The 25,678-nt window shown below is 42.5% G+C and overlaps 1 protein-coding gene across 1 annotated transcript in view; it reads left to right on the top strand.

Moving 5' to 3' along the window:
- Nucleotides 1-751: 751 nt before the first annotated feature.
- The window catches only part of LOC102838733 (ubiquitin conjugation factor E4 B-like), a 186,984-nt gene continuing 162,057 nt past the window's right edge, over nucleotides 752-25,678 (top strand). Inside the window, exon 1 of the mRNA XM_006866400.1 lies at nucleotides 752-1,358. Within this exon, the coding sequence (XP_006866462.1) occupies nucleotides 1,335-1,358 (24 nt within the window). The 5' untranslated portion in view covers nucleotides 752-1,334. The remainder of the gene's footprint in view (nucleotides 1,359-25,678) is intronic.

Below are 25,678 nucleotides of genomic sequence, written 5' to 3'. Positions count from 1 at the left end.
TAATGAATTGAAGTTCTATTTATGTTAAGAGTTTTCTTCTAACTGGGTTTTTTTAAGAAAGTAGATGTAGAAAGATTTTTCAGAAAACGAGCGGTTAACATGTAAGATAACACTCTCCCCAGAAAGGTTTACATGTAGCGGCTGAGAGCGGATGCGTTTATCACTAAAAAGTAAAAGTGACTGGGAACGAAGCGCTGCGGGAACCAGGTGGCGTCCGTCCTCTCAAGCCGATCTTCCTAGGAATCCATCCCGATCCCGTCACCGCCTGCGGCCTTCTCCATCGCCTGTCCGCTTGTCCCTGCAGGCGCACCTAACTCCCGCAGCTAGTGGTCTGGAGCCTACCTGGGCTGGGCAAGCGCGCACACCACCCCCGCGCTGTCGCCATGGCACCACGCCGCCCCGCCCCCACCCAGTAGCCCCGCCCCCGCCGTACAGCCCCGCCCTCCCGCAATCCCTCTCGCCCCTCCCCCCAGTAGGAGCTGGTGCGGGGGAAGGGGCAGGGGCGGGGGCAAGGAGGGGGCGCCGAGAAGAGGAAATCGGCGGTGCGACGCCCGCGGCCTATTGGCTGCCTCGTCCTGGAGCCAGAAGCCCCGCCTCCCTGGCAGAGGTCACGTGATCCCTTTCAAAGATGGCCGCTCTGTTGTTTTGATGAATAATACTTGGTGGGGCGAGGGGGTAAGAGTAGGGGTGGAGGGGTAGGAGGATTTACTCTTCCAGCGAGAGACTTCGCGAGTTCCGTCCTCCCCCTCCCCCTGCCCGGGCTCCGGCGCGGAGGCGGGGCGTGGCCGGCCTGATTTGGGAGGGGAGGGGCTTCCCTCTTCAGTGCTGGGCTCTGTCTGGGCGGCTCTGGGGTCGCCTTACCTCGGGGCACCCATTCTGCAGTCGAACAGTTCCCGCCTGGGGCAAAAGGTAGGAAGGAAAGCAGGATCTGCTGAAGGAAGCGCAGCTGCAGCACCACCACTACGAAGATCTAGCAAGCTTCGAGCACGAGACAAGAGGAGACCGAGCTCCCCTAGTCTGGACAACCTAGGAAGCAGAGGGTAATAATTGGCGCCTTACGATAACCCTGTAGCAGCAGCAGTGGCGGCCAAAGGAGGTTGCTCAGGGCAGAAGCAGCTGTAAGAGGCTCTGGAGCGATTGGAGTGACTGAAGCCAAGGCAGTTCAGTGCCTCTCGTGTTCTTATTTTTTAACCTCTGACTATGCAATTCTGAAACCTCCCCCATTCGGGGGACCAGACAGCCCGATAGACACCTTCCACTCTCCTTTCCTCCCACCCTGCTCTCGAGAACAGAAGGATTTTTCCCTAACGTCTTTCATCATTAAGAGGAAAGCGATGGAGGAACTGAGCGCTGATGAGGTGAGGAGGTTGGGGGACACCTTGGGGGACGAGTTGGCAACTCTTTGGCGCTTTGGACAAAGATGATATTGCGCCAGTGGTGCCTGGCCTTTGGGCATGGGGACGGAATGGAGATGACATTTAAAAGAATAAAATGACACCCTAAGAGCTTCTCGTTTTATTCTCCCTTGCTTTATTCATTCTGAACTCCATTTGCTTCTTTTCGAATCTTTTAGGATCTGAAGAAGAGGAAAGCATCTTGAAGTGTTCATGCTGTTTTTCAGGGTATTCAAGCAAGAAGGGCTAGATTTACATCAAGTTAAATAACACTTTACTGCAGGGATTTAAAGAATAATTTTGGTTGGTGTCAGAGTGATAGTGGATGTGTTTTAAAGAAAGTATGAAATCCCAAGTATGTGTGGTCATAAATTTTGTAAGTTGATTAAACATACCTTTGTGGGTGAGGAAGGCCTACATAAAGATTCTCTGATGTTTAACAAAATATATATCTTCTCAACAGTTGAGGGAATTTTAGTTAAATGCTGGTAAATTTAAGAGACTGTAACTGACTTCTGGCATACTTCCCTTTTATTTTACCTTTCCCTAGTTCTTGTCTCTTTCAAACTTGTGTTTTGCTGTAGCAGAGGCTACACAGGAAACAAATGGAAGCAAATGACTTTGTAAATTCCCTCCTGCTCTCATTTCCGAAAGAAATCATACAGATCCCCTGCTTGATGTTTTAAAGATTTTAAGATTGTTTTAAAAACAGTGGCAATTAGGTACAAGGAATTTCCTGTGATTATACTGACTTTTTTCTTCCTTTGTATAACTTGAGTTTCCTTTTTAGGACCCCTGCTGGCCTCACCCCCTTCAACTGATCTCCTCATTTCTTCCACTGGTCATATAAAACTTCCCTAAAAAGTATTGTGGAAGCAGTTGTTCCTCAGGTTGGTTATAACTCTTCCATGCTATAGTTGTAGCTACAGAGTTATCAGGGACTGAAATTCTTCAGGGATAGAGTGTACAAAAACCAAACCCACATCATCAAGTTTATTTCCACTCATGGTGACCCTATAGGGTAGAGTAGAACTGCCCTTATAGGGCTTCCAAAGCTGAAACTCTTGATGGAAACGAAACAGACTGTCACGTCTTTCTCCTGCAGAGTGGCTGGTAGATTCCAAGTGCTGACATTTTGGTTAGCATCCTAGTGCTTTAACCAGGACTCCTCTGGTAGGTAGGAAAGGAAGTATGACTGAAAAGTCAGGAGTGCTCATTCTATTTCACTGATTTTGCTTTCCTCTAACACATCAGGAATGTAATTTTAAATGAGAAGAATATGGAACAGCTTTTAGTCTGGCAGGAACTATCAGGAGATTCCCTTAGAGGGCACTTTGTTTTATGTAGTTTTAAAAAAAATGCTCTTTCCTGTGTTTCTTCAGTGTGATTTTAATAGTCATTTCTTCTAAGACAAAGAGTGTATGTTTTTTAGTAGTCCTTTTCACCCACAAATTATTTTTTTTCTTGATGATCTTTAAATTGTTTCTGGTGTAGAAGTTTTTAGGTGAATTTTCATCAAGAAATTGTTTTCAAACCAGTAAAGAATATATATCCGTTAAAGAGCCTGTATGATCTGAAATGTATTTCTTTACTTTACCCAGGCCTTGAAGAAGGTGTAACTTTTTTGTTACCATATAAGGAACAAATGTATCCTTTTGTTGAGAAGATACAAGAAATATTTCTCAAGGTCAATGGAATATTAAATGTTAAAAATTACATTCACCTATATAAGATCCTGGAGTCCTGGTGTGGCACTGTGGCTTAATGCGCCAGACTGCAAAGCCATTTGAACTGCAAGGTCTGTGGTTCAAGCCCAACAGCTGCTCCTCAGAAACCCTATACAGGGTCACTATGGGTCGGAACCGACTGGATGGCACTTAAAACAACAACAACAATATAAGATCCTGGTGTGGTGCTGTAGTATAAGCACTGGACTGCTAACGTGGAGGGTTGGTGGTTCAAACCTACCAGCTGTTACTTGGGAATCCTATATAGGGTCGCTATGAGTCGGAACCTACTGAACGATACTTAACAGCAATAATATAAGACCAATATGAAATTATCTACAACAAATTTTACTTTCAGTAGAATTTAGAATGAATTGTGTGGGGTTTTTTATTGTTGCTGTTGTTGAAATCTCTTTAAAGGTTGCTTGTTTTATTTTTAATATCTTTAAAGCTTTGGTTGTTTTTTGTGTGTGTATCTGGGATTTCGTGAACAATTCTCAACAGAGACATTTTTAAAACTTTGTATGCGTTTGTCGCACACATACAATGTGACATTGATTGTTGTTGTTATTAAGTGTTGTTGAGTCGATTCTGACCCATAGCGACCCTGTACAGGGTTTCCGAGGAGCAGCTGGTGAGCTTGAACTGCCAACCTTGCAGTTCAAACAGCTTTGCAGTGTGGTGTATTAACCCACAGTACCACCCCAGGACTCCGTTGATTAGGTCAGAAAATAATGCATTCTTATAACTGAATTCAAATATACATTTCAGGGTTAAAACTGGCCAGACTAATCTTGTGATCTAAATTGGGAAATTAAGGCAGAATGTCATACTTTAACAAAATGAAAATGTATAAGAATACAGTCTGTGAAAAACAAAAGTTGGTATAGTAAGAATTAGTAGCTTTAAAACACTCTTTGTTATGGGCCCTTTTGGGGCCCTCCAGAGATCACCTTACATTCTTGTGCCTTTTCTCTTGTGCTGTCAGTTGGGGTACTTGTCTAACTTCATTGCTATTTATTGTTTATATAGTGCACTGCAGGGAATTCATTACCTTACAGAGTAGATCAATGACAAGTTAATTCTCTTTAGGAATCTGCATTCCAAGCATTCTTATTTACATTACATTGGTTCTATAGCTTACTCATGTATTGCTTTTCATAGACCAAGAGGATGCTGTGAATAGGGCAGGTGTTTTAAACTGTTTTTCCAACAGAGGTGATGACATTGCATTGAAATGACTTGCTTTTTTTGGTGGCTAGATCTTTGTGACCCAGTTCATCTGCAAGATGGCTGGTTGAGATTCAGGGTGTGGTCATGGTCTTAGAAGAGTGTTAGGTGATCCTTTCCTGTCCCGCGCAAACTATGGGGAGTTAATCTGTGACCTTGGATTTTTTAGCAGTGTTTTGCAAGTGGAAAGGGACTGACATTTATCAACAGCCTTAGGAGATGGCTGTATGTCAGGCACTTTGCAGTCATTGTCTCATTTGATAAACAGTGTTATATCCTTATTTTACAAGTGAGGAAACTGAAATTTAATTTGGTAGTATAGTGATTACAAGTCGGGCTGCTAACCTTAAGGTCAGCCGTTCGAAACTACCAGCCATTCCAAGGGAGAAAGATGACGCTTTCTGCTCCCGTAAAGATTTACAGTCTCTGAAACCCTAGGCAGGGCCCTGTGAGTCAGGACTGACTCCATGGCACACCACCACCACCAGTTTGTTCATGGTGACCTGGTTTAGAAGTAGCAGAGTTGGGATTAAAATCCAGTCTCTTAAGTCTAAAGCTCTTTTTACTACATTTTACTGCTCAAGGATTGGCCATCAATTCATCCCAGCTTCTGTATAAATATCCTATTAACATTTACCCACAAGGAGCTCTGGTAGCGTACAGGTTACGAATTGGGCTGCGAACTGCAAGGTTAGCAGTTCGAAACTACCACCTGTTCCGCAGGAGAAAGATGAGGCTTTCTGCTCCTGTAAAGATTTACAGCCTTGGGAACCCTGTACAGGGTTGCTTTGAGTCAGAACTGACGCCACAGCACATAACAACAACAACATTTACCCACATTGCTTGATATGCATAGTTTTATTGTGTAAGCGTTGTTTTGTATGAATACATTCAGGATTGTTGTCGTTAAGTGCCCTCAAGTTGATTGGTCACATCGCGGCCCTGTCTAGGGTTTCCGAGGACCAGGTTTATAGTCATTTGATACAGACTTACCTGCCATCTTCTCTCCCACCCCAAGTTGCTCATTCGACAAGGAATTTTTGTAATAAAGTTGAAGCTTTACCTCCACTTCCCAATAGGTTGTTGTTGTTACTGTTAAGTGCTGTTGAGTCGGTTCCGACTCATAGCAACTCTGTTTAGGGTTTCCAAGGAGCAGCTGTTGGGTTTGAACCACTGACCTTGTGGTTAAAACTGACCTTCCAGTCCAGTGCATTATCCTGCAGTGCCACACCAGGACTCCAATATGTTAGGTAGGTTAAGGGAAATACAATCCTGTTTCTTAAGAAATTAAAATTTAATTGGAAAGAGTAAGAGGGATAGGAATCCAACATTTACACTCTAGTATCCTCAGTGCTGTTATGGAATTATACATAAGACACTTGGGGGGAAGGGTCTCAGTGAAGACTTTCTAGAAAAAGTCATCTTTGTGCTGACCTCTGGAACTCATGGGGAGGCTGTGGAGCTCTGGAAATAGCAAGGAGTATGACTGGGCCCAAGGAGCTCTGGTAGCATAGTGGTTACGAATCGGGCTGCGAACCGCAAGGTCAGCAGTTCGAAACTACCAGCTGCTCCGTGGGAGAAAGATGAGGCGTTCTGCTCCCGTAAAGATTAACAGCCTCGGAAACCCTGTGGAGGGTCGCGATGAGTCGGAACCGACTCCATGGCACACAACAACAACAACAACATGACTGGGCCCACGCTTTTGCCCCAGGGAGTGGTGGTACATGGGGCAAGCTTTTGGAGGGATTTCAGAAATGCTTTGGAGTCTGAACTTTTCTCTGTGAAGTTGTTAGACGCCACAGAAAGATTTTAAGGAATTAGAGAGTTGACTGGCAAGGAAGAAAGGCGTGGGTTGGAAGAAGGTGGCTTTAGGCACGGAGGCTGTTGCTATCTCAGAGTGAGGCGGTAGAGTCCAAACCCCGGCAGTGACCATGGGAAGGGAGGAGCAGACAGACCCCCGCAGTATCGAGGGTCCACGGTACCCCAGTTCTAATGATGAGTTTGATGTGAAGAGTATGTGAGAGGAGAAAGGACAAAGATGATGGCTCAGTGTCTGACTTGGGCAATGGATTGGGTGTGGGAGAAGGAACTCCAGACAGGGAGCAAATTTTGGAGAAAGCAGATGAGTTGAGTTTTAGACCATTGAGGAGTCAACATGGAGACCCCTATTCTGGTCTTTCTACTCTGATGTCTCTACCCCTTTGATGGTTTCTTTCTCTGTAGCAGGCCTCAGCACCTAAGTCTGCTCTTTAACCAGGGCTGCGTCTCTCTGAAGCCTGGTAAGATGCTCACTGTAGCCTCCCTGGCCCCTCCTCCACTCCTTCTGTTCACTTTAGAAAAGAAACAGAGGAGGATGATAATATTAGCTGACATTTATTGAATTCTTAATATATGCTCAGCATTTAATTTGCTTAGCACAATTGATTTTGTTGTTATCCCCATCTTGCAGATAAGAAAATTGAGGCTAATGGAAATTAAATGACCTGTGGAAAGACACGCAAATAGTAAGCGATAGAACAGGGATTCTAATTTTGAAGATGACTCCAAAGTTTTTCTAAACCACTTGCAAAACAGAAATGACCTGAACACGTTGTAATGTTTAACAGTGTTTTTATTGTCCATTTAGAGAGGAAAAGCCCTAATGAACTTTTGACTTAGGAGTCCTGGTGGCACAACTGGTAAGCACGTGCCTGCTAACCGAAAGATCAGTGGTTTGAATCTAGCCAGTGGCTGTGAGTACGAAAGACCTGTTAGTAGATCCATTCCTGTAAAGAGTACAGCCTAGGAAATCCTCTGGGGACTGTCTGCTCTGTCTATACTGGTGCTGTGAGTCAGAATTGACAACACCAAACAGGATCATCAACAACTGCAATATCAGTAGACTTGTATTCTTCAGGTGTTATTTTTATCTTGTAGGGGAAGATGGCCCGGGAGACTCCTGATAGGGGGCTTTTGCAGAGTGCATGTTCTCACAGTCGCCCTGTAGTGTATCTAGGTGGAGATGCCTTCCTGCCTGCAGTTTATTTCCCTGCCAGACACTGTGTGAGCTCCACTCGCATGGCGCTTCCTTCTAGTGAGAGGAGATGGGTGATAAACAAAAACACGCACCAAGATGATCTTTGGTAATAAGTTCCATGAAGAAGAAGCGCTGGTCTGGTGCTGTAGGATAAGCACTGGTCTTTTAACCATAAAGTCACTTTGAGTTGGGACCAACTGGACGGCACTAACAATAACAAATTGGAAGAAAAAGTAGACTAAAGGGAAGGAGAAGGAGCTCTGATAGAGTAGTGGTTACAAGTCGGGCTGCCAACCTCAAGGTCAGCAGTTTGAAACTACCAGCAGTTCCGCGGGAGGAAGATGAGGCATTCTCCTCCTGTAAAGATTTACAGCCTCGGAAACCCTGTGCAGGGTCACTGTGAGTTGGAACTGACTCCACAGCACATAACAACAACAACAATAAAGGGAAGGAGAGTAGTAGGTTTGTGCTGCTTTAGCAGGAGACATCCTGGTATGGTGCTGTAGGAGAAGCACTAGACTGATGACCACAAGGTCCACGGTTCAAACCTACCAGGTGCTTCTTGAAAACCCTATTCAGGGTCGCTCTGAGTAGGAACTGATTTGGTGGCACTTAACAGCAAACATTTTTGCAGTTTTTAGGGTTTTTAAGTAAACTTCAAAGGATGAAAGGGAGCTAGCTGTGTAACCATCTGGGGAAAGCGCTTTTCCCGGTACAGGGAATGGCAAAGATCAAAGACCTTGAGATGGGCACAGCAAGGAGGCCTAGTGTGGTTGGAGTCTGGTCAGCAAGCAGCTCAGTGGCAGGAGATGATGTCATTTATTCTTGAAGCAAACATCTACTGGGTGATTTTAACTATAATTCAAATCAATTTTGAGATGTCCATTCCTCACTCCCCACCCCACCCCCACATACACATTTTAACACCTGAGATGCTTTGTATAATAGATGGTGTCACCAGCACTAGCCAAGTGGCAGTTGTAACACACTGTCATTTCCTGTTTATATGGGAATCTGGTCATACCTGTTCATATTATTATTCCTGCAGTAAAGTGCTGTTGTGGTTAGGTGCTATTAAGTCAAATTTTTAACTTATAGTGACCTAATGTGACCAAGTTGAACTGGTATGGTTCTGTAGAATAAGCACTGGGCCACAAGGTCGCTTTGAACCATAAGGTCGGCGGTTCGGACTCACTAGCTGCTTCTTGAAAACTCTATACGGTGCTGCCATGAGTCCAAATCAACTCGACGGCACTTAACAACCATCTTTGTGAAAGCAGACTGCCACATCTTTCTCCTGCGAAATGGTTGAACTGCCAGCCCTTTGTTTAACAGCTGAGCACTTAACCACTGTGCCACCAGGATCCCTTGAGTTTAGAGTTATACATGTGTAATTCAATTCTCATTGTAAAGACCTTAAAAAAATTGCATTGTGATTCAGCAGTGAAAGCAAGTATGACTTTGCAGGCAGAGATGAATGGAAACAGCAGTGGTGTGTAAATTTGATATTAGTCAAGAAAATGTCTGTTGGAGATATGACCATGAATCCATACTTTATTATAAAGCAGCACCCAAGTGCACAAGGGGGCTTTAGAAAGGTAGACTGCTCTGAAACCATGTCATCTTTTGTGACTTAAGGTATAGTTACAAGGATTGCCTTTTATACCCAGGAATGCAGCTGCAGGTCAGAAACATTCCGTATTCCTCAGAAAGAAATTTCAGAATGGGAGGCTGGTGTAAACAATTAGCACTCTGTCTGAGTTCATTGTTAAGGCATCTTGTCATGGTTTCCTTGGCAGGACTTTTTTGCATTGTTGGTGGTGAAAAAATAATGATGCATTTTACAATCAATGACATATTTGTTGAGGTAAGCATGTGGAGTATGTGCTTTGCATTGTTGTAAACCTTGAGGCTTTGTCAATGCCAGATAGACAAATGTCTGCCATCAGGGAGCTTACATTCTGGTTTATATTTTAAAAGATTTGTTCTTGGCTGTTGTGAAATAGATAATGGGGTCTAGAGTGAAAGCAGAGAGAAAGGCTGGAAAGCCATTGTAGGAGTTCCAGTAGCATGATGTGGGGCCACCAACCAGGGTTGGTGGTGGAGAAGATAAAAAAGGGTCAGATACTGGATGGTCTGATGTTTTGTGGGTAAAACCAGTAGGATTTGGTGATGGATTGGATGTGGGGTATGAAAGAGCAGAGTCAAAGATGGCTGTATGAGTCAGAATATCATCAGGTGGACCATTGTAACAGAGTGGCGTGAAAACAACAGCTGCTTAAACAAAATAGATGTTTGTTTCTCTCTAAATAGAAGTCTGGGTAGGAAGCCTGTGCTGGTATGGCAGCTTTGTGTTCATTAGGGGCCTGGGCTTCCTCTGTCTTGTTGTACCACCTTCCTGACGTATGGCCTCCATCTATTGGTCCGTTTATGTCTGCATCCTAGCAGGAGTGAAGAGAGGAGAGGCTAAGGAAGTGCCTGCTCATTCCCTTTAGCTGCACATACCACTTCTGTTCACCCCTGCTGTTCAGAACATAAGGCACATGGCCAAAGCTACCTGTTAGCAAGGAAATCATCTGTACTGGTAGCCGTGTGTTCAGCTAAGTGTTCTTTTATGTCAGAAGGGGATAACATCTTATGCCCCTCTTTCCAAATCTGTTTTTCCACAACTAAAACACAGTCTGCAGCTTGCCAAGGGAGATACCCCCAAGTCAATTTCTAAGTCCAGGATTTCTGAGTGATGTACAGACCTCTCCACCAGACATGGATGAGGAATCTTTCCATTCAAATACAAATTATCTGTTCAATTCCAACTCTCCCCAGCCTCCATGTGCTATGGTATAGTTGGGCACAAGTACATTGTCATTTACTAACGAGTCAATGTGTGTAAGTAGAACTGTGCTCCATAGGGCTTTCAATGGCTGTGTTTTCAGAAGTAGATCACCAGACCTTTCTTCTGAGGTACCTCTGGACTGGAATCTGTTAACCTTTTGGTTAGCAGCCAAGTCTGTTTGCACCACCCTGGGATCAGATCATGAAGATGAAAATTTCTATTTGTAAAAGGGAAGAATGGGGAGTATACATGCCTCATTGGACCACATTTGTCATCAAATCCTGCCAACTGAGTTGTCACAGCTCCCTGTCTTGGTAGTTGTGTGCATTCCTAATACATTTAGCAACCCTGCTTCTGTTGGCTTGGAGCAACTCTCTAACCCCTTGCCCTCTTGGGCCTTTGGCTTTACCCTCTGAGTCTTTTTTTCTTTGTTTTACTCTGGGGCTAGGTCTGAAGTGGACATTAAAAAGTATCCCCTTCCTGGGGTAGCACAGTTTCTCCAGCTTGTTTCCTTTTGGCTACTGAAGGAGTAGGTTCTTTCAGGTCAGTGGTTTGAGCCCAACAACTGCCTCAAAGGAGAAAGATGAGGCTCTCTACTCCTTCAAAGATTTACAGCCTCAGAAACGCTTTGCAGATTTGCTGTGAGTTGGAAACGTTTTGACGGCACGTAACAGCAGCCGGCCTCAAGTTTTCAGACTGAGTAAACTGCAGCTGGTCCTGGTGAGGCACTGTGGGATAAAGTACTGGATCACTAGGTTGGTGTGAATCATAAGGTTGGGTTCACACTCACCATCCGCTCCTTGGAAACCCTATATAGGATACCAGTGAGTCAGACCAACTCGGTGGTACTTAATAGCAATAACAAACAACCTCAACTGGAGATCATAGACATTCTTTAGGTGGGTCTAGGGTCCCTTTTCTCTCTGCCTGTGCACATCGGCAAGCCTTAGCTTGAGTCTACCCCATTCTTGTGGAGCTTATTGCTTAAAATGGCAAGAAGCCAGTAAGCACCCAAATTCTGAACTGCCCAACCAGTTCCCCTAGAATTACTGATCATTTTGGTATGCACGCTGTTTTCAGGATGTCCCAGGTTTTATCAAATGTCTTGTTGTAGCCAAACATTTGTCATTCACTCTCCATTTTGTGATAATTGTGCCTTTGCTGAGCCCTGAGCCAATGCCGGAGCTCTGGTGTAGCACTGTAGGTTAATGTGCTGGACTGCAAACTCAGTTCAAACCGCAAGGTCGGTAGTTCAAGCTCACCAGCCACTCCTTAGAAACCCTATACAAGGTTGCTATGGGTCGGAACCGACTTGACAGCACTTAAAAACAACAACAAGCCAATGCCATGTATTTACATTCTGTGTAGGTTGATTCATTTCCAGGTCTCAAATTTTGTTCATTAGTTAGGATATTGGTTTGACTGCTGCACCAGAAAGGGCCAAAATAATAACAGCCTAAACTAAGGTCAGTGGTTTGAGCCCATCAGCTGCTCCTTGGCAGCCCCATATAGGGTTGCTATGAGTTGGAACAGACTTGATTGCACTTAACAACAGCAACAACAAACAAGCAAAATATAAGCTGGCTTTTCTCTGAAGTAGAAGTCTGGGTAGGTAGTTGAGATCTGGTTTAGTAACCAGTGAGTCAGACTCAACACTGTTTAGTGCTCTGTCATCCTTAATAGGAGGCATCTAATATATAGTCCAAGACAGTGCTTTACCGCCTGCCAGCACAGCTGCATTCCAGTCCTCAGGAAGGGAATCGAGATGAGGGAGTAGGTAGGCATGCTTCTGTCTCTTCAGAGCATGATCACAGTTTCACAAATCATTGCTTACATCTAATTGGCTAGAACTTAGGTACTTAGTCACACCCAGATGCTTGTTGTTGTTGTTGTTAAGTGATGTTGAGTCAGTACTGACCCATAGTGACCCTGTAAAGGGTTTCCAAGGATGACTGGTGAGCCTCAACCGCCAACCTTGCAGTTCAAACGTACTTTGTTGTCCAGCACAGTAACCCACAGCACCCCACCAGGACTCCCTCTGTTCTATTGGTTTCAACTCATAGTGGCCCTGTGCACAACAGAATAAAGCTGCCTGCTCCTGCTCCATCCTCACAATTGTTAGGTTTGAGCCCATTATGCCACTGTGTCAGGCCATCTTGTTGGGGGTCTTTTTCTTTTTTGCTGACTTTCCACTTTCCTGAGCATGTTGTTTTTCACCAGGGACTGGTTCTTCCTGATAACATGTCTGAGGTTTGAGAGATTAAGTCTTGCCATCCTGGCTGCTAAGGAGCATCCTGGTTAGACTTCTTCTAAGAGAGATTTGTTTGTTCTTCTGGCAGTCCGTCGTACTTGTAATATTTTTCTTTAACACCATAATTCAAATGCATTGATTTTGATTCTTTTAGGGTCTTCCTTATTCATTTTCCAGATTTCACATGCCTATGAGGCAATTGAAAATACCATGGTTTGGATCAGGTGTACCTTACTTAGTCCACAAAGTTATCCCTTTCACAGCAGATTTGCTTAGTACAGTCTGACATTTGATTTCTTGACTGCTGCTTCCATGAGTGTTAATTGTGGATCCAAGCAAACTGAAGTCTTTGGCAACTTCAGTCTTATCTCTACTTATTATGATGTTATTTATTAGCCAGTTGTGAGGATTTTTGTGTCTTTATTTTGAGGTGCAGTGTGGCACTGTGGGATAAATCACTGAACTACAAAGTTGGTTTGAACTGCAAGGTTGGCAGTTCAAGCTCACCAGCTGTTCCTTGGAAACTCTATACAGGGTCTCTATGGGTCGGAACTGACTAGACGCCACACAACAACAACAACAGTCCATATTGAAGGCTGTAGTCTTTGATCTTCATCAGTAACTATTTTAAGTCTTTGTTTCTGGCAAGTAAGATTGTGTCATCTGCATATTGCAGGTTGTTAGTGAGTCTTCCTCCAATCCTGATGCCATGTTCTTCTTCATATAATCCAGTTTCTCGGATTATCAGAGTAAGTATGGTGAAAAGATACAACCTGGCACACACCTTGACTGATTTTAAACCATTCAGTTTCCTCTTGTTCTGTTCTAACAACTGCTTCTTGGTCTATGTACAGGTTCCTCACGTATACAATTAAGTGTTCTGGAATACTCATTCTTCTCAGTGCTATCCACAGTTTATTATGATCCACATAGTTGAAAGCCTTTGTGTAGTCAATAAAGCACAAGGAGCTCTGGTAGCGTAGTGGTTACGAGTCGGGCTGCGAACCTTAAGGTCAGTGGTTCGAAACTACCAGCTGCTCCGCAGGAGAAAGATGAGGCTTTCTACTCCTGTAAAGATTTACACCCCCAGAAACCCTGTACAGGGTCGCTATGGGTCGGAACCGACTCGAAGGCACTTAACAACAACAACAAACATCTTTCTAGTATTCTCTGCTCTCAGCTAAGATTCATCTGATGTCAGCAGTGATATCCCTCATTTTGTGTCTCTTGTGAGTCAGACTTGAAATTCTAGTTCTATGTTGCTGTACTGTTGCAACCATTTTTAAATTACCTTCAGCAAAATTTGCTTGCATATGATATTGATGATATTATTTGATGATTTCCACACTCCATTGGGTCATCTTTCTTTGGAAGGTGCATAAATATGGATCTCTTGCATGTTTGTCTTCCAAGTGTCTAGGCATGAGTGAATAAGAAACTCCAGGGTGCATCAGTTTGTTCACAGATTGCAATTTGTACTCCATCAGTTCCTGGAGTCTTGTTTTTCATCAGTGCATTCAGGGCAGCTTGGACTTCTTCCTTCCGTACCATTGGCTCTTGATCATTTGCTGCCTCTTGAAATGGTTGAATATTGACCATTTCTTTTTGGTACAGTGACTGTGTATTCTTGTCATCATTTTTTGATGTTTCCTGCAACATTCAATATTTTCCCCATAGAATTCTTCAATATTGCAAGCCATTGAGATTTGAAGTTTTTCCTCAGTTCTTTCTGTTTGTGAAATGCTGAGTTGCTCTTACTGTTTTGGTTTTCTTTGTACATTTCATTTTAATACTTGGACTTCATCTTCTCAAGCTGCCTTTTGAAATTTTCTGTTCAGCTTTTTTATTTCCTCCTTTCTTCCATTTGCTTTAACATCGCTACGCTGGAGAGCAAGTTTCAGAGTCTCTTTTGACATCCATTTTGGTCTTTTCTTCCTTCTTGTCTTTTTAATGATTTTTTTTTGCCTTCTTGTATGATGTTCTTGATGTCATTTTACAACTATTCTGGTCTTTGCTTATTAATGCCTAATGCATCAAATCTGTTCTTGAGATGGTCTCTGAATTCAGGTGGGATATTTTCAAGGTCATATTTTGGCTCTTATGGAATTTTCATTTTCTTCAGCTTTAGCTTGAACTTGTGTAAGGAAAAGAAAGAAAGAGACAAGGGAGAGAGTCTTGGCTTCAACAGCAGGCAGGTTTATTGAGAGTAAACCTGGGAGGGGGTACTCTTATGTCACCAAAGGAGACCAAGAACCCATCTGTTCCCTTACAGACTGGGGTATTTACAGGCCGTGTGGTCTGGGTATAGTTCTGGTGAGTTTACAATGGGCAGGGGTATGGAGATTTGGGCAGGGGTATGGAGATTTTCCTGAAACCTGGAATTTCCAGGGGTGGGGGGTGGTGGTGGGGAGGGGCTCCAGGTTTAACAAAGACCCAAGCTTGGGGGGTGGGGGGGTGCGGTTCGGAAGCTCAAGCCAAGCTGACCCCATTTAGTGTCAGTTGGGGTAGTTGTAATGCCATTCTGTTGATCAGGCACAAAGTCCTTCAACTTGCATATGAATAATTGATGGTCTGTTCCATAGTCTGCCCCTGGCCAAATTAGGAGACAACCAGCAAGCTGCCTTGTGAGTCTAGCTGGTGCAAGCAGTTTGCAGTCAGCCATTAAACTAAAGGTTGGCAGTTCAAACCCACCTAGCAGCTGTCTGGAAGAAAGCCCTGATGAACTCCTTTCATAAAGGTTATGGGTAAGGAAACCGCATGGAGTAGTTTTAGTCTGTAACCCATGGGGTCACTATGAGTTGAAATGGACTTAATGGCAATTGGTTTAGTTTTACTGGTTACTAGGTGGCACAAGTGATTTGTATTAAAAGGTTGATGGTTCAAACCCACCCAGTGGTTTCATGGAAAAAAGTGTGGTCATGGTCCATCAGATTCTGTACAGACTACAGTCAAGAAAACCCTATGGAGCAATTCTATTCTGTAACACTTGGGGCCGCCATAAATCAGAATCAACTTGATGGCAACAAGCTGATTTGTTGTCACCTAAGCAGCTAGAAAAATGGAGTTGTCATTTACTGAAACCGGGAAAATTGAGAGATTGATAAGATATGAAGGGAGCAATTAAATTATGTGTTTTAAGCATGTTTAGTTTATGTTGCCTAGTATTTATTCAGGTGTAAATGTCAAATAGGTTATGGGTCTTACGTTCAGCTCAGGGGAGAGGTCGGGGTTAGGAATACAAATCTAGGAATTGTCAGGAGATTTCAGGGAGTGAGGGTGGAAGAGACGAGATCAGAGGACTGAGTCTTGAGTCACTCCAACCTTTAGAGGTAGGGGGCTAAAGAGTACCCAGAAAAAGAAACTGAGAAGGAATATCCACTATGGTAGCAAAGTAAAGAGAATATGGAATCCTAAATCCAGGAGAAGAAAGTGTTTCAAGATGGAGGTAGAATTCAGCTCTGTCAAATGTACGAATAAGTAAAGGAGAACCAAGAATTGTCAATGGGCCTTGGGAAAGTGGAGGTCATTGGTGACCTTGACGAGATGATTTCATTGTGGTGGCAGAGGTATCAGCCTCTGTACAAAATAGTATCAGCTGAGGCTTAACACAACAGCAGTGTATTCTTTCACAGCCCAGGAGGCAACGCGTTTGTAATCATTGTGCCGGTTGGGTTGGTTCCTTTTGGAGGTCTGAGGAAGAAAAGAATCTGTTATATGCCTCCTAGTTTCTGGTGGTTGCTATACAACTTGGCTTTTTTTTTTTAAATTTGGAACTACGTAACTAGTCTCTGCCTCAGTCTTCCTAGGATCTTTTCCCTTCTCGTTTTTACCTCCTGTAAAGGACACCAAGGAGCCCAGGCGGTGCTATGGGATTTACATTGGACTGTTAACTGAAAAATTGGTGGTTCAATCCCACAAGATGCACTGAGGGAGAAAGATGATACTGTCGCCCATAAATGTTTAGTTTCAGAAACCCTAAGAAGCAGTTCTACTCGGTCCTGTAAAATATAAGTAAAAATTGACTCAATGGCAGTCAGATTTAAAAAAAAATTTTTTTAATAAGGACATCAGTTATTGAATAAAGAGTCCACTCTAAATCCAGCATTGGGAGAAAGATAAGGCTGTCTGCTCCCATGAAGATTTACAGCCTCAGAAATCCTATACAGGGTGGCTATGAGTTGAAATCCACTCCATGACACATTACCATCGCTTAAATCTAGCATGATCTCGTCTCAACATCTTGAATTTAAATACATCTGTAAAGATCCTGTTTCCCAGTAAGGTCACTTGAATGGTTGCCAGGGACTATGTCTTGGAGTCCTGATATGACACTGTAGGATAAACACTGGATTGTTAACCCAAAGGTTCATAGTTCAAACCTACCAGCTGCTCATCGAAACCTTATGCAAAGTCATTGTGAGTTGGAACCAATTCAATGGCACTTACAACACACTAGGGCTTTGACGTGTCTTTTTGAGGGACAAGTTCAGTCCACTACAGTTTCTTGCTGGAACATCAGCTCCTGACTGTCTTGTTTACTGCTTTATAACCCAGCTCTTAGAACAGAGCTTGGCAAGGAGCTGCTTTACAAAAATTACTTGTTGCCCTCATGACTGAATACAACTTGTCTTTTCCTGACTCTAAAGTCTTGTGTTGCAATAGACTTCTGCTGTTGCTACATGAGATTGCATTAGTATCATTAAGGTAGCACTTGAGGAAAGAAACCTTATTGTCAGAGTTGCAATTCACAGTCAGATATGTCTGGACTGTATTTGGACCAACCAATTAGATGTTGTTATCGTTAAGTGCGCTGGAGTTGGTTCCAACTCACACTGAGCCTGCATAGGATTTCCAAGTAGTGGCTGGTGGATTTGAATCTCCAGCCTTTCAGTTAGCAGTCCAGTGCTTATCTTACAGCACCACACCAGGCCTCCAACCAACTAGATAGTTTTAGGCAAATTACTTCCTGAGCACCTTAGCCTCTTCACTTGTAAAATGGGGCTATTGATACCTATCTTATCAATAGGTATTGTAGATTGTTCCTTAAATTAATTACAGTAATATATAAAGTGCCCAGTACAGTGGCCTGCCAAGTAGCCTCCTGAGAAATACTAACTTTCTTTTCCTAAGATAGAATTGTATTAAATAGTATTTTAATTGCTACCCGTATAACAGCTAAGAAACCCTTTGTATGTAATATCAGCAGTATCAATAGTGGTATGTTATCTTGTTAGGATAGTAAATAGGCCTTGCCTGTGTGAAAGGGTGGATTTGAACCTCTCCATCTTCCCCAGTGGTGCTGTTAGATGCCCTGGAGTTGGTTCCAACTCATAGCCATCCCACGTACAACAGAACAAAACCCTGACTGGTCCTGCGCCATCCTTACGATTGTTGCTATGTTGGAACCCCTTGTTGCAGCCGTGATGTTGCTGTGACGCTGGAATCTATGCTACCACGGTTTCAAACACAAGCAGGGTCACCCATGGTAGGGAGATTGCAGTGGAGCTTCTAGAATGAGACAGACTAGGAAGAAGGACCTGGTGATCTTCAGAAAACAAATTGTCCTGTGAAAACTTTATGGATTACAGTGGAACATTGTCTTTCCCATTTTATCTCCTAAGATCTCTTCTTACCTGTACATGTAATAATGCTAACAGCATAGATTGAGCTGGAATCCTATTGCCCACAAATCTCAAGGGCCTTCCATTGATTTAAGCCACTTAGCAGGCCTTCTTCCTTGTGTTCATTTGTTTTTGAAACTTGGTGTGAATTCTGTGGTTTGACTGCACTAAGGGGTGAAGGGAGCTTGAAAGGACTTGAAGGGGAGAAAATTACAGGAATGGGAACTGCAGAGTGCAGGAAAACATGTCGCATATCAAAACTAAAAAAATTGTAACTTAAAGTGACTCATTCTACTCAAATCAGATGATTTATTTTGTACTTTGAAGGGCTTTTCCCCTCTTCTAGGAGAGGAAAGAAAAAAAAGGAAACTTTGATGTCATTGTGTTAATGGCTCACCAGCTGCTAAATCTTTACTATGGGGAACACAATATTGAGAATGGGGAAAAAGTTATTTTGGGGGGATTCTAAGGAGTCCTGGTGACGCAGTGGGGTAAGTGTTGGGCTGCTAATCGCGAGGTCAGCAAGTTTAAACCCACCAGCGGATTCACAGGAGAAAGATAAGGCAGTCTGCTCTCGTAAAGACTTGCAGTTCTGTGTCCTAAGGAGCTGTTCTGTGTCCTGTCGAGTTGCTATAGGGTCGCTCTGGCTTGGGATCAGCTTGATGGCAGTGGATGGAATACTGAGAAGTACTTGACTTGTAACGCTCTAATTTAACACTGAAATATGTTTGATGCACGTTGTTTTTTTGTTCCTTGTCAGTGTTTGGTGTCGATTCCAAATGCCTAATTAAATCCAGAATGCCATTTTCTTTGTGTTAGTTGTGATTCGTTGCAGTCTTGCATGCTGTGGAGTACAGCTGTGGTCCACAGGGTTTTCTGTGCTGTCATCACTATAGATACAGATCTCCAGATCTTTCTTTCACGGTACTGACTGGGTGGGTTTGAACCTAAAGGTTGGTGGGTTTTGTTGTCGTTAAGTGCCATCTTGTATAGGATTTCTGAGGAGTGGCTGGTGGGTTTGAACTGCCGACCTTGCAGTTAGCAGCCCATTGCTTATCCTACAGCTCCGTACCAGGACTCCTTTAGGTTGTCTAGCACAAACTACCTGCACCCAAGACTCCCAAGGACCAGCAGGTCTAACAGTGTCATGCTTTCAATTGTTTAAATGTTCTAACTAGGTGAGCTGAAGTAGCAGGTGGCCTTAATAGACCTTTTCTGGTGCCAGACTCCTAGGATTTCAAAGGAGTAATATGAGGAGCCCCTTTCTAGACCTGTTATCAGGTCAGGGGCTTTGTCAGAGCTACGTGCATGCTTGTCACCTGTGCTGGCCTCATAGTGCCCTACTTTACAGTCAGAAAGGCCCTGTGCTTGACTTTAATGCTCTCTTGTCACAGGCTTGAAATGCTGACGTTTCAAACAAGAAGCCCTGTGTTTTCATTTTGCGCGTGTCCTCAAAATTCTGTAGCTGGTCCTGCTTGTCGATAGACTTTCTCTGAACAGGTGGGGTAGAGTTTGGCTAGATCCTAAGATTGTGGAAAACCATATGAAAGCTCACCAAAGGGTAAAACATGAAAGCTCATGTTTATGGAGAAAATGTTAGTATGTTTCTAACCATTGTTGTTAAGTGCCATCAAGTTGGTTCTGACCCATAGCAACCCTGTATAGGGTTTCTGAGGAGCAGCTGGTGAGCTTGAACTGCCAGCCTTGTGGTTCTAACTATAGTGCTGGTCTTCAATAGAAGTACTTGAAATTGTTAAGTTTCTGCTCATATACTCTGGTAGCATAGTGGTTACGAGCCGGGATGCTAACCTCAAGGTCAGCAGTTTGAAACTACTGGCTTATTCCATAGGAGAATGATGAGGCATTGTGGTCCTGTAAAGATTTGCAGCCTTGGAAACCCTATATAGTGTCACTATAAATCGGAACCAATTCCACAGCACATAAACAACCAACTCATATAACGATATGGAATCTTTGGATAATTTATTTAACTTCCTCAAATCTTTTTTTGAGGGAGAGTATTTATTTTTTTAAAAAACGCAAAAAAAAAAAAAAAAAAAGAGAGCTAATGGCACAGAGGTTAAGTGTCTAGTTGCTAACTGAAAGTTGGTGGTTGTAACCCACCAGCGGTTCTGCGGGATAAAAGACCTGGTAATCCTTTACCTTAAAGATTACAGCCTAGGAAACCTTGTGAGGCAATTCTACTCTGTCCTGGAGGATGAGTATGAGTTGGCATCTACTTGATGGCATATGACAACAGCATTTATTGTATAAAATTGATTATTTTAAAAAATAAATTCATTTTAGAATCAGGAATTTTGACTCATAGTCATTAACTTTCTCGTTTCGTACATCTTATTTCTCCCATCTTGCTGTGTATATGTTGCTGTTGTTGTTAAGTGTCATCGAGCTGATTCTGACATATAGCGACCCTGTATAGGAGCAGTTGGTGAACTTGAACCACCGACTTTGCGGTGCAGACCACTTTGCAGTCTGACATATTAGCCCACAGCGCCACACCAGGACTCCCTGTATGTGTGTGTGGCTGTTTTTTTGCCTTGTTAATTGCTGTTGAGTCAGTTCCAACTCAACAGTTCCTGTATAGGGTTTCTGAGGAGTGAGTGGTAGGTTTGAACCACTGACCTTACAGTTAGAAGTCCATTGCTTATTCTATAGTGCCACACCAGGACTTGCCTAGTACAGTATATGTTTAGGCCATGTTTTCATAGTAGGAACATTCGTTTTCATGGTATATACATTTTTTTCTAGAATTGTTATATTTAAAATTATAACTCATATGACACTTTTTAAAATGTTTTAAGAAATATTATCAAAAGGTTGACTTCTTATAGTATTAGTACTTATCTATAAATACTTGTCTTTGCTTCTTGCTTTTTGTTAAGTGCCATCAAGTCGATTCTGACTTATAGCGACCCTTTATAGGGTTTCCCAGAAATGACTGGTAGGTTTAAACTGCCAAACCAGGACTCAGGCATTGTGATGAACTAAAATATTCATGGATTGCTTGTCAAAAACAATAAGGCATACTTAATGTTGGCGATAAGAAAAAGTCTATATATATAGGTGTCCTAGTGAGAAAAACTATTTCAGAGAATGAAATGAAAATAATAGAAAATTTTTAATAAGGGTACTTTTAGCAACCTTTGTAATCTACTAACTAAGAATTATGTGATTTGATGTTATTTATAAAATGGTCTTGTTTAGAATACTGAGTGATAAGAACATAGAAAAAAAGGCAATAACATTTTTTTAAGGCAGGATAAAAAAAAAGTTTTTAAATGCTGGAACATTAAAAATATTTTTCTTTATTGTTTATTACTTTTGGAGTTCTGATGGTGCAGTGGTTAAGCACTTGGCTGTTAACTGAAAGATCAGCAATCAAACCCACCAGTGGGTTCTCCGCAGACAAAGTGTGACGTGGTGGTCTGCTCCTGTGAAGATGGCAGCCTAGGGAACCCCATGGGGCGTTTTGCTCTGTCACATGGGATCGATGTGAGTTGAAATCAACTTGGCTATATAGAATAACAGCAACATGCTCCTTTAACACTAAACCTACACTGAGCAAAAATGAAAGGAAATAAATAAATAAGCAAGCAAGCAATAGTTTTAATGCACTGGACTGCAAGGTCAGTTTGAAACTCAAGGTTGGCGGTTCAAGCTCACCAGCCACCCCTTGGAAACCCTATACAGGGTCGCTATGAGTCTGTACCTATTTGATGACACTTAACAACCATAACAATGAGCATATTTAAGATGTTCTGGCAGCATAGTGGTTATGAGATGGGCTGCTAACCTCAAGGTCAGCGGGTCGAAACTACCAGCAGTTCCACAGGAGAAAGATGAGGCTTTCTGCTCCCAGAAAGATTTACATCTTCGGAAGACCCTATTCAGGGTTGCTATGAGTCAGAACTGACTCCGCGGCACACCACCACCACCATGAGCATATTTTGAGGAGTGCAGTGGCTCCATACAATAAGCACTCGACTGAGAACCCCAGGAACTGTGGTTTGAACTCACCAGCCATCCTGGGAGAAAGATGAGGCTTTCTATTCCGGCAAAGGTGTACAACCTCCAAAACCCTATACAGGGTCTCTATGAGTCGGAAGCAACTCAACAATAGCATGAGCATATTTTAAGCATCAGATATAACTCATTATCCTGGTGTAACATTGTAAGATCAGCACTGGACTGTGAGCCATACGGTTGGCAATTCAAACCTACCAGCTGCTCTTCTGAAACCCTATACAGGGTTGCTACGAATCAGAACCAACTTGATGGCACTTGACAATAAATAGAGATATGTAGAATGTCATTCCATTTTTGTTTAAGGAATGTTAGATTTTGTAACGTGTACCATTGTGCCTGACATAAATTCATCCTTTGTTGTTGTTGTTGTTGTTAAGTGCCGTCGAGTCAGTTTCGACCCATAGCGACCCTGTACAGTGTTTCCAACACTATGATAAATACGGACCTGGAATCATTTAAGTGCTATCTCATCAAAAGGGATGCCATGTTTTTCTTTTTTTCCCAAGGACATCTTGGAGTAGACAGGGTGGTGGATAACAAGGGCTTTTGTTTGTACCTTTCACAAATGTCCACTTGTGGAAAATGTGTGATTTCTGGTCTAGGGAGCTGTGTATCAAGTAATCTTTTGACTTGAAATGTTAGGGTTAAAACAGCGTATGAGTGGGAGAATTGTCCTGAGAACCAAGTGGAAAAAATGTCCGTGAACATGTCTCAGCCGGTACCGCTCCATCTTTTGATGCTAATGCATACAAGTTGGAAAGCACCTCCATCCCTACTGGATTGGGGTTAGTGCTGTGAAGTTTCTAGTTTTACAGAGGGCCTACTGATTCTGACTGAGGGAGGGATGATGCTTAACTTATAGGAGGAACTTAGACATTGGTGATTTATGTTAGGAGTGATCCATGATAGGAATTCTAAGAAAGAAAGGATTTTATTCATACCGAGAATTCAGTGGCCATAAGTCAGGATTGTCCCTCTCTGAAAGATGCTGCTGCTTCTATCACTGTTGTGTAGTTTTTCTGGAATATTGACTTTATTTTAGAACTTTGATTTCTTTCTTCCTTTTCATCTTTTATCAGAATATAGTTACAATGAGTGTATTCTGAAGATGCTTCACTGCTGTGTAATTTTTGGCATATTTAGACTCTTGATCCTTGTAGTTTCTTCTGCTGCTAATTCCACAATCAGCTAAGAAATGTGAGATATTGTTTGGTAGCTGTGCTAGATATTCGTATTATTTGGACTAAACAGAGCCCCAAGCCAAAGAAAAACAGTCTCTAAGCCTCAAAGGATGATGGAGAAGAGATGGAGAAACCTATAGCAGGCTAAAATTATTATTACTTTTTAAATGGCTTTACTGTGTGCCAGGTGGACACTCTTCATTTGTTAAATTTTTACCAAGAGCAGTTTGTGTGTCAGACATCTAACAGTGAAAAAACTAGACCAAGTCTCTGCTCTTTTTGTGTTTATTTTGTATGAGTATTTTCCTGGGGGAGATAGACTGTAACCCCATAGAGACTTAGCGATTCAGGTTGTACATAATATCGCCTTTATTTCTGGCCAAAGGCTCAGAGAGGTTCCTGCTGGAAACAGGTGCAGGTAGCCCTGTGATGTAGATCTAGCCAGGCAGCAGACAGCTCCCTGTGTATAAGACTTTGATGAGGGGAAATAGAGCAGCACTTTGCTCATCCAAGCAGTTGCTCCTGCGTCCACTGTCAAGTGAAATGCTCTCATGTTGAAGTTGAGCCTTGGGGTGGCTCTGTAGGATAAACACTGGACTGCTAACTGCATAATCAGCAATTCGAACACACCAGCCATTCTTGGAAACCCTATACAAGGTCGCCATGAGTCAGAACCAACTAAGCAACACACAGCTACAACATAGCAACAATGTAAAGTTTGTTGAAAGGTCTTTATGATATAAGCTCTTTTGGCATTCAGCACTCAACAAATCTTATTTGAAATGATAATAATATTTTAAATGACATTGGTGACTTGGCTTTTGGTTTCTACTGACTGGCAGAATGTGGTTAGGCACACACACATTATATTCTCTATGTTGTTTATCAGAAAGAATTGATATTAATCTTTTTTTTTTTTTAATTTTTTAGAGTTTATAAGACTTGTCATTTGAAAACAGTGTCCTCATTTGGCATTGAAGAATTTTTTTTTTTTTTCTTTAAGGAAAATTATCAGCTGTTGTTAACTCAATTCTGACTCATGGAAAGCACATGTGTGTTAGTAAAGCTGTGCTCCATAGGGTTTTGTTTTTTTTTTTAGTTGTGAACTGAGTGATAGTTTATATGGAAGAACATCAGCTTTACACCATTTTTTCGTTGTGATGATTACAATCTCCCCCGTGCATTATCATTCAACAGTATTTGCTTCCATTCCCTGTGTTTTTCTTTTCTTTTTTTGCGGGGGTGGAGAGATGTACATAAAAAACACTCAGGAATATATAATAACTTAAACAACCAAAGGGCACATTCTGCAAGCCTGCCTCCTGACCGCAGCACTCAGTTCCTCACTTTCCATGAGTCTAGAGTCCTCAGCTGCTCTCCATGTCTCCATCTCTGTCTCCATCTCTGGTGTTGCTGCTTCTCTGGATAGGGTCCCGCATTCCACTTGTGTTCTTCTCTCTTGATGGTCCTAGGGTCCTCTGTTCCTGGACTGTAAGATTAACTACTCCCCCGTTTTTGTTACAAAACTTCTACCTTTACAGTTGTGACAGTCTCAATAGGTATGATAATGATTACTGTTGAATCATAAGAATCTTAACCCCATCTTCTTTCATCTTATCCGTCTAGACAAGATGAAAACTATTCAGTGGGGACTCTATCTTCCCCCTGTACACTCTTTTTATTTTTAAAATTTTTATTGTGAATTGAGTGTAAGTTTACAAGACAGATTATCAGTTTTACATTTAACTTGGTTTCATTACATTCATCATAATCCCCTGCATGTACCATTAGTTAACAGTATTTTTCTCTGTTCATTTTAGCTCTTTTTTATTTTTTAACACTCAGGCATGTATAATAATTTAAACCACCAACGGGCACATTCTGCAAACCTGCCTCCTGGCTGTCAGCTCTCAGTTCCTCTAAATCCATGAATCTAGAGTCCTCAGCTGCTCCCTCTCTCCATGTCCCCTTCTCTGCCTCCATCTCTGGTGTTGCTGCTTCTCTGGATAGGGTCCTACATCCGCTTGTGCTCTTCTCCTTTGATGGTCCTAGGGTCCTCTGTTTCTGGACTGTAAGATTAATTGCTCGCCTATTTTTTTGTTAGAAAACTTCTACCTTTACAATTGTGACAGTCGCAATTAATCATGATAACAATTAATCACTATTGGATTATCAGAATCTTATCCCCATCTCTTTTCACCAGACCTATCTAGACAAGATGAAAACTATTTAGTGGGGACTCTATCTTCCCCAGCACACTCTCAAACTGTACTCCCTCCTGAAAACTTGTAAGCCAGTCACTTCGTGCCTTTATCGCCAGTGGTTACGAATTGGGCTGCTAATCTCACGGTCAGCAGTTCGAAACTACCAGCTGTTCC

This window comes from Chrysochloris asiatica, unplaced genomic scaffold, assembly GCF_000296735.1.
Source record: "Chrysochloris asiatica unplaced genomic scaffold, ChrAsi1.0 scaffold00090, whole genome shotgun sequence".
Classification (NCBI taxonomy): Eukaryota; Metazoa; Chordata; class Mammalia; order Afrosoricida; family Chrysochloridae; genus Chrysochloris; species Chrysochloris asiatica.
This window is presented reverse-complemented; position numbering and strand designations above follow the sequence as displayed.